The sequence below is a fragment of the Opisthorchis viverrini genome (genome assembly GCF_000715545.1).
Source record: "Opisthorchis viverrini unplaced genomic scaffold opera_v5_148, whole genome shotgun sequence".
Taxonomy (NCBI): domain Eukaryota; kingdom Metazoa; phylum Platyhelminthes; class Trematoda; order Opisthorchiida; family Opisthorchiidae; genus Opisthorchis; species Opisthorchis viverrini.
This window is the reverse complement of record NW_008751805.1, coordinates 734,221-743,887: the sequence shown is the minus strand read 5'-3', so window position 1 is coordinate 743,887 and position 9,667 is coordinate 734,221. Positions and strand designations below refer to the sequence as shown.

Here is a 9,667-nt window from a genome sequence, read left to right as displayed (position 1 = left end):
GAAACATCAATCATAGGCTGAGGTCACGGCGGGTTCGTTCACGCTCGCTCAAGGCTATTCTATTCATTTCCACATCAGGATTGGACGTACTTAATGCCATTCACTCAGCAGTCACGTGACGGAACAGCCTAAGTATATTTCAAGCAGCTCCAGTTATTCCAAAGCCTAGTCAACCATGGCCGCGTTACTGGGTGAGTGGCAATGTGTAGAAAGCGATGGAATGGATATGGTGCTTGCTGCGTTTGGTAAGTGGAATGACGGACAGTGCTCCATCGTCACACTCATCTAGGACAACACCAGAGCTTGCGTGATCAACTGGATTATTTGCATTCACACCTGACAATCGATTTGGTGGAGGATGAACTTTACATCGGAGAAGAAATTGATGGAAAACATACGGAACATACTTTCGTTCTTGGACAGGAACTGGAGGAGCTCACTTTAGACGGGCGAATAGTACGGGTACGTAAAAGCAGTTTTCATCTAGACTTCCGTTGTATTAAGAATTTATCAAACTTTTATTCTACGTTGAATGTTTGATCCGTTTTGCCCACCGTCATGCCACAACTGTCAGTCTGGGGTTTTTTCAATACACAGTCTTTTAGGTGGGAAAGATGCACTATCCAACACGTGAGCTACAAAAAAAAAAAAAAGGAGATAGCAGAACAGGACACAACAGAACTTAATACTCACATTGCCATCTTCCGCATTCAGCTAAGAGCCTTCACGACGGGATTACTTTGTAGGGAGGTTTGTAATTAGACTCTATTCCTGATGTTTCAACGGCTTCTGGTTAAGCTTGAACCATCTTAATAGTGAACGATAGTCAGATAACGAAAGGATGGACTGTTTGGTTTTATTCCAACCTATTTGAGTAGCATATAACAGCCTTCAACTTATGTGTTGCATATACTCCGGTTGAATTCGCCTCATGGGAAATGATCCATAGTTTGGTTTGGATATGCTCAAATAAGAACCTTAAGCTGTGGGAGCTCCCAAGGTCATCCGTTCCTCTTGACGTTCTCCAATGTCGTTCAACCTACAACCTCCGAATGTCCTTCATGAATCAATCAAAGTAGTTCTTCAGTGATTTTCTGATTGACTTCAGCTTGTCGGTGTTTGTTAAAAGGCTGCACAAAGCTATTGATTTTCTGGACCGATACATTTCTGGTTGAGCGACTTCCTTCGGCATTCTAACGAAGGACGTGCTTTCATACGTTTTAGTCAATTATACAGGATGTTTGGCCGCAAATATGACCACAGATCTGTGGGTACCCTCTACAGTCCTTCCAAGGCAGAGATGTTGTCACGCCTCATATGTTTTTCCTCTCTTTGCATGTATACTCATGAGCGGGACAGCATTTCCAGCACACACCCGGAAGGAAGCTATGATGCAATAGGTCGAATCAAAATGTGTGAAAGATAGAAAGAGACTACTTCAGAAAATATCCTGATCAAACGTGTTTATTTTATCCGACTTAACCAAGTGACTTGTAGCCATCAGGGTAGAGGCATGTCAAACCTTAAAACGTTCTACTTTGTGGTTTCGGCTTTGTGAACTGCCCCCTTTTTTCCTTCAACCGCGCCAATAACAAATTCTTGCGTTTAGACCGTAGACAATATTTCTGATTGTGTGAGGTGTGTCGATACGCTCACTTGAATCTGGGCTGCTCATTTAGTCTAGCTAGCTAAAGGATCTTTTCCATGCCTATGCTTTTTCAACGCGAAGGAACTCGGGGCAAGTAATGGACACGCCCAACTCTCAAATGCAAACTGAGAAAGTCTTCTGCATTTGAGTCACTTTTTGTCTGGCTCTACGCCTCCCACGGCAGCTTTCCTCTCGCAACGGCATAGGGAATTTGAGGTAAACTTCTGTTTTTTTTGAAACCTAATCCAAAGGGATGAAGCTAGAAATTGTTCAGACTTATTGGTCATTCAAGGTGTGCTGCAATACACTTCGACGGGCGATTCTTCCACAGGATAAACCTGTTTCATATGCTGTTCGTCATTTGATTCAAATCGGTCATTGATTTTTGCGCGTCCACAATGTAACTCATCACGGAGTGCTAATCTGCGCATGCCACGAAAGGCAGTTCATGGTTGTATTAACCACCTGGACAAAACCGACCGTTGACTGCCCTAGATGACTTCATTTGAATATTCTAGTTTGAACGACGGCGGTTCTAACTACAAAAAGCGGTGAGCTTAATAGAGCCAAGCCAAGGCTCTCGGAAGTAAATTTCATGGAACTTCACTTAGATGGCTTTGTCAAGAGCTTTTGCATGTCGGGGAAAATTTGCTGAAATTAATGAGCTTGAACAAGAATAGGTAGAATAGGTTGAAGAAGGAGATACAAGAAGGAGATACAAGCGGTTGGCCTGTCTGCAGTCGAAATGTAACCCGCGAGTAGTGTATGAACAGTACGTGGAATGCATAAGTGAGCGCCACTGAACTCCTTTCGTATGCTACCAACGTCAGATGATGTTGGTCAATAAGTAAACTGTCCCAATACATTCAGCATTTCGAGCGAATGCGACGGGCTACGTGGTATTTCACACATAGTTCTCCGGACACCCACGTCTTTGGTCTAGGTCACTCGGCACTGGAAAAATCCGGGGCAAATCTACCTATTTTGAAAGACCACCAATAAACAGTTTGCAGCTGCTTGGTGTCCTGTTATTCGCACAATCCCTCGCCTGGTGTTTGTCCCCATCAGGTGAAGGCCATCCGAGTAGTTGTCAGCGCTATTTTTACCTACTAGTGGACACTGTGCTTCATCACCCGTCCAAACCAAATTCGAGTCGCTTCTATAGCAAGTTTAATATCATCGAATTATAACTGACGGCTTCGAACTGATCGCAGTTCTTATTGTGCTGATTTTGACTACTACTGTAACGATGATACTACTGACGGGGAGGCACGCGAGTAGTGTGTGTTGTTCTTGGAATTTCGCTTTGCGTCTTTTGAAAGGGGAAGATCTTTTGCGGAATTTGTGGAGTCGCTTTGTAAGATTTGCTTGGATTTGAGCGAGGAATGATTGGGGTTAATGAAGATCCAGGACAGTTCAAGGAAACGCGTTCAGGAGAAGATGGATGTCCAGTTTTTTGTAAATAAGATGCAAATGAGAGTTTCGAATCCCTGTCCAGTAGTCTGTAACCGGTCAGTTGGCACTTTCTAATAAATAACTCTGCAGCGAAGGCCTTCTTCCTTTGACTATTTCACTATCATTCATTTTTGAAACGCATGGTCACAAACATAAAAACTGAATGCAAGTTGCGAATGCGAAAGGGTAACAGGGAATATGAGATAAGATAGAGAAACGTCTCATCACAGGGAAGATGTAGTAGCTACCTTTTAGACTTTTTCTACCTTTCTGGATGTGTCAGGCTGTCTGAAAAATAAATGGTGAAAAATGAAGCATAGACTGCCTGTTGATGTTAAGCGTTTGAACTGTGCAACCAGCACGCTTGTGTTGGTTGACTAGACCATTGTTTGCCTTTTCCGCCGTTTCTTCGTTACTTTTGGTCCACTGTTTTATGTGTGTAGTACATACTCTTTATAAAGTGTATCATTTCAGCCATATATCCTTGCTGTGTTGCTAAGCTGAAGGCGAGTTTACAAACTGTAAGAAAGCGTGTATTAGCAAAGTATCAATATTGTACCGGGAAAAATTAGTTATTCCAACTGTTTCATTGTTTATAGTTTGTTTATCGGCTTCACTTTGACAGGAAGTTAGGCCTTGTGTTGACGCCGTGTACTTGTTGCAAGTATTGTATTATCACAGGATGAAAACGTGGCATCTAGGACGTTTATGTCGACTGTCACGCATAGCAACTTTACCAGTTATGCCAAACGATCGCATGATGTGCAGTCTGGGTATCTAACACAACTTTCGGGAGCTAATTGATAAACCGGAAGCCGATTTAACGGAGTTCAGTTGGACCAAATGCAACCTAACCCAATGAACGTGTCTAACTTGAGCTCTGAATCGAAAAAGTAGGCCTTAAAACGTAGTTTTTCGAACTTGTAAGTCTTGCTGAGTAGCGTTTTATTTTTATATTGAAATATCATTCTCTTTGGGCTTTTTTCCGATCACCAGTGATGAAGTTTGTGTACCCCACAGGCACCTCTGAAATACATTACCATACTCAGTAAAAATACTACAGAGGAGGATGCTTTAATGGAGAATGGGTTTGAATTAGGACAGTGGACTCAGAAAGCATTGAGGTTTTTTCAAACACAGTGAAATACATAAGACCAAGTAGCGCGCATATTTAGAGCAATATCATTGGGACAACTTGCTCCTGGAACAACCCAAAGCTCCTTGTTTAGTTCAACATCACTATCTGAAGTTCTACATACCAAAGTTAAAAGTTGGTTCGAGTGCGGCCTTACGTTCTACTTGAAACTGAATTGCGAGACTCACGTGGAAACTAGCTAAAACTCTCGTTTATTATGTTTCTAAGCGGTTCGGTACAATTTGGGTTCAAGTAGATCATAAAGTCGACTGAAAATCGGGAACTGCACCTACCTGATGAGCACCAAGAAGGGCGAAACCGGTCATGGGCTGTCGAAGAGTTTTCAGCAACCCTGTGAGTGGTGTATTACGTCTATACATGTATCGCGATATCTCAAATATCGTAGCAGCTGAAACATGAGACGGTCTTGTGTAGCCTATTCAGTTACTTAGACAAATCATAAACAAGAGTATCAGCTGGGTTCTAGGTTAGTCACTCGCAAAACCAGATGTGTTTGAATGTATTTCATTGATTAAAGCATATGTGCGCAGCTTCGATCGATACAGGAAACCTGCGCAAGGCTTCATTCAGAGCGCATTGGCGTTCTATGGAATGGGTGATAATAGAAGCAGCCGATGGTTTCTAAGCTCCGTGTTCCAAACCTTCAAGACGTCTTCATGGGCTATCTCAGCGAGCTGATTGGTACCCTCAGTTTTCACCCTCCATTAACACCGCTGCATTTTCTACAGTATTGTTCTGCACCGAACATTATAGTATATATATACTGAGCTTTTTCATTATTCCGAACACTGTTTTCGCTTTGTCTGTACTTGTTGTAGACCGTATTTATACTCGAATCGGAAAGGCTGTTGCGTCAGATCCAACGTCATGGATTCTCAGAAACTGTGATAACTCGGGAAGTGAAAGATGGTGTACTCACAGCGGTAGGTTCTGGGAATCTGTTTTCACTTTGTTGTCCAGGGACAATTAGCTATCCAGAGAACTTTGTCATCAAAATGGGTATCAAAAGTTTTTTTTAAAATTGTGTTCTTTGAAAAGGTAATTGATTAGAACAATAGTCTGCATGCTTTACGCATACAGCCCACGCCACTAGAGCCTATTTCTAACCCTCCTGTTGCTTTTGTAATCAATTAATTGAGAACTGCATTTATTAAGGCTTTCAATTTTTAGCCCCATATTCATACCTTTATATAGGAGTAGGCTGAATGTATTGTTATCATTAATTTCAGTCACTTTCGAAATGCAAACGTGACGGTTCCGGTTTCGAAGCCTCACGAACCAGATATTTTGGGTGACTTCACACTAATGATACTGATAGATATCCACTGTTAGTTCATTAGACAAAGTTCGTCAGGCGAACTGTGGCCACATAAATGTGGCGAGCAGCAAGTGTCTTTGGTACCTCAGACAGTAGAGCACCTGTCGTTCAAGCTGCTCCTCGTTAGTTCACTTCCGTCCCCAGATGTGCTTTTCTGTTTATTCTGCGTGTCAGTTTCAGTTTCATGTTCCAAGGTATCCAGGTGTCACCGCATTTGTCCACAGGTATACTTCTTCTCTGAATTTGGTCGACCATATTAAGCCTGCCTGCGGATCCCGTGTGTTCCCACTCGACCACTTAAAAAGGTTGTTAAACACTACACGTTCCACATCCCCGGAAACCTACGTGTTTATCACCCATTGCGCTCGCTAGCCATCTGAAGGTCATTCGAGCCTTGCCTGTCGTACCTTTACGCTGACCCGTGGACAGAGAGAAATGTCGGTATCATATACATGCTTAGCCAGAACGTAAATAGTGATCAAAAAATCGTAAAAAAAATCGTTCAGCTGTAGCACCGTTTCGGAGCCTAACTACCATGCCACACGAATGAGACACGAGGGCTGGGATACTGTCAGGTCGTCTAAGCCTAGACAGGGGAAGTCGAGAGACAGAGGTCGGGTTCGAAACACGGACCTTCCGGTCGGTAAATTCGCGCTCCAACCACTTGGTCCATCTCGCCCCTATAAAGTGATCAGTCTTTATTGGTCATCTGTCTTCAAAACACCCATATCTGTGACTCACAGTATCATCGGACACAGCTTAATAACGCGGTTTATCACAAATATGTGTACACGTATGCGTATACGTACTATAAGTTACTGATGTAAGCCGAGGTAAATTCACTTCAATTCCTAAGACAGAAACTATGCCCCTACTGCACCTATAGTGCCTGTCTATCAGCAACAGGTGGCATCCGGAGAAGTGCGGTATTACAGTGAAACACAGCGTACCCACTGTTGGTGCACAGCGCAGTGCCATCGTCCTTAGACTGGAAACAAGTTTGTGTGAACTCGCCCATCGGTGTTATACCTTCGGGTTCGAATCCGATCCACGGGCCCCCACACAATGGAAGATCCGGATTCACATAAACCACTTGTTTCCCGAACCATGAGTAGTTGCTCAGTGGTCCGGCTACTGTTGACAGACAAGTGTATTACTATCATGCCGCTAGCGCAGTGGATGATTGTATGCTGTTTAAAGCACGGCTAGCGCTGGTTTTTAAAATACTTGCAGTAGAAAGAGGATGACGTAGTTGTCAAGTGAACCGAACACCAGGCAGCACTTTGGTATATATCCATTTTAACTTGACAACCGCTTGCCAAGTTTCAGTTAAATGTGTCACTTACTAACGGTTTATTTAAGTTGTACCGGTTCCATATGTGATGATACGAGGAAAAGTGAGAGAGAATTCTGATCTTGTAGACAGCATCCGTTCTGGTCCAAAATATAGAGTTTATAGGTCAAATTGGATTGGGCAACGCTAAAATAGCATATTCAACTGCTAGCGTATGGGTTTATATGTCTATGAATTTAACTGAGGCAGAAATACCCATAACGACTTTCGCTGAGATGGTCAACCACAGTATGTGAAATCAAGTCCTCAGAAGCCTTTAGCAAATGAGGTAAGCGAGTAAAGCAAAGCGAAGTAAAGTGTTGTGTTGTTACAGTGTGGTGGCAAATATCCACACCACCGTAACAAAAGAATTAAAATACCTCGCCAATTTTTTTAAAAAAAGATTAGGTGCTGTTTGGGGTGGGAACTGGTCTCACGTGACGACCTTCGGGCTCATCTTGCACAGGTGCTTTCAAACTGTGAAAAAATAATTGTGGTCGAGGGGCTTTCAGCAACCTTATGAGTAGTGCATTACTTTACTAAAATCAGTAGAAACCTCTGGGAGGAGGGTCAGTTTCTGGGACACTGAATCAAGAAAGGGTGTATTCTTACTCTGATATGGCTCATCAGGTGAGCACAAATATACCTTCAGCTTGAATAGGACCTTCGGTCTGCTGGCCACAATTTAACAGCCAGTGAATTTGACTTGAGAGAGAAACTCTATTGATGCTGATGCTTGGATTTTTTCGCGAGCGCTCAGGCTGTCTTTTGCAAGTTGTCAAACGCCAAACATCAAAGAGCTCTCCAAGCTCCAAAACGAATATACAACTCCGTTCCATTTGTCACCCCTATTTTCTTCGTCTTTTTAGGTTGTACGCACACCAGAAGCGACCGCAATACTGAAATTCCACCGTATTGGGAATCCAAAGCGACGACCAACAATCAGACGATCGAATCCGGACGTTCTCAAACCACCTTTAACGCCAAACTGATTTTGCAGATTCGAAGCATATACTCGTTCCCCCGCGGAACTGACGGGAATTAGTTGTTAGCCTACTGGATTTGTTTTGCCCAGACCGATTATGTCCCATTTCCTAAACATAATATGCTCTTCTCACCGAATTTTGGCAGCCACACTTGGAACACACTTTTCATTTTTATTTACATGGGTCTGTCACAAGTGAAGTCCAGCTGAGTTGCAGGAATTCAAACTGCTACACAGTGTTCTGTTCTCAGTGGCTTTGGCGCAGGGCAGAAGCAATCGTTTGTCCCTTAAACTTCCTCTGTATGGGACTTAATTCCCAGCACGCCGGGAGGGGGGGGGGGGGTTCGGAGGATTTTTCTGTGTCGTCACATTTTCCGAACAGACCCTCACACTTCATGTCGCTTCATGTCAGCCTTATATCGGTGGGTTACTCCAGTGTTTGAGAGCTTGATCTACTTGGTGACCGGCCTAGACTTGAGACTTTGTTGATTTCTTATTTTGATTTCCGCTTTCTTAGCATGCTTTCGATCGGAATTCCTCATGATATTTGATTTACGACGGCTGATGCGTAACTCAGACTGTTCGGCGCTGTGTTACGTGGTGCAACTGTGCATTTGTCTTTCGTCATAACCTGCGCGCAGGTGTACAGATAACTTATAACCACCCTTTGTGGACAGTGTATGGGTAAGAATGCCAGGTTGGGTATTCTCGCTGGTTGCATACTGTAGTCTAAGGACGTATGAGCCACGAAGAACGCCGAATCTAACCAAGATGTACTAAACATGTCTTGCACTAGTCTGTAGGACGTAGACGCTGCAGCTAAAGTTTGCCAACCGATGGCTATAACCGATGCACTGTATGCACTTTTCTGTTAGCTTGGTTACAACGAAGTGCAACAGCTACTTCAAGCTCCAGCACTGAAGGAACCTGTGGCCAGATGAAGCACTGTCATGAATTCGACGTTGTCCGAAAAGGTCTGAAGCCGAAAAATTGACACTTTTTCTATTTAAAACCTTTAGGAAGCGGAACGACAGTGACGACTTATTTTCGGGGAGCTGGTCGCTGTTTTATGCACGGACCAACAAATATTTTCTAATAGAAGAGTTGTCTGGTCAGACCGCAAGTACTAGTATTCCTTGGCTTACATTATATATATATATATGTATATATGATTTGAACATTTTGGTACCATTTTCTTTGAGAAATATCGTATCCTCACGATTGGACACCTTCGTAAGTTACTACTGAAACGACTACTTTCCAAGTAGCGAAATTATCGACAGTTACTCAAAGCTAGACAGTTTCTCTGTGGTGATCATGATTGCACAAGAGACATTACATTTGGACTTTTTGTCGGAAGTTCTTCACAACATAACTCCTGTGGTTATCAAAATTGGGTGCTTTCGATTTTTTCGAGAGTGCGGCATCACATAAACAATTATATACAGCTTTGGGGAAAGTTGGGGTGGTCAGATGTATTTGGACGTTTGGAATGCAGTAGCCAATTTCAGCAAAAAAAACTCACGTATCAAGGATCTTTCATGTAACTCATGAGAAAAACCTAAGAATTCACCCCTGTAGTCAGGTCACACAGGGTCTGTATAGCAAAACGGCGCTACTACTGGTGTTTTCTTGATGGACGTTCAAAATAGTCCGAAAGGACTAAAGCGACATGGGCTCTAAGCTATTACGAAGACACTTGGCGTCACTTGGTGCTAAGATGATGAGTTAGGCCACAATGAAGGATGTGCACTCTACAGCAAATTTTTCAC

The 9,667-nt window shown here is 43.1% G+C and overlaps 1 protein-coding gene across 1 annotated transcript; it reads left to right on the top strand.

Moving 5' to 3' along the window:
- Window positions 1-175: 175 nt before the first annotated feature.
- Window positions 176-8,512, top strand: T265_06858 (hypothetical protein; the record flags this gene model as incomplete). The annotated part of the gene is made up of 4 exons (XM_009172240.1): window positions 176-245; window positions 290-462; window positions 5,078-5,182; window positions 7,780-8,512. 4 exons carry the CDS (start codon window positions 176-178, stop codon window positions 7,900-7,902), a joined length of 471 nt encoding a protein of 156 aa, XP_009170504.1.
- Window positions 8,513-9,667: the final 1,155 nt, after the last annotated feature.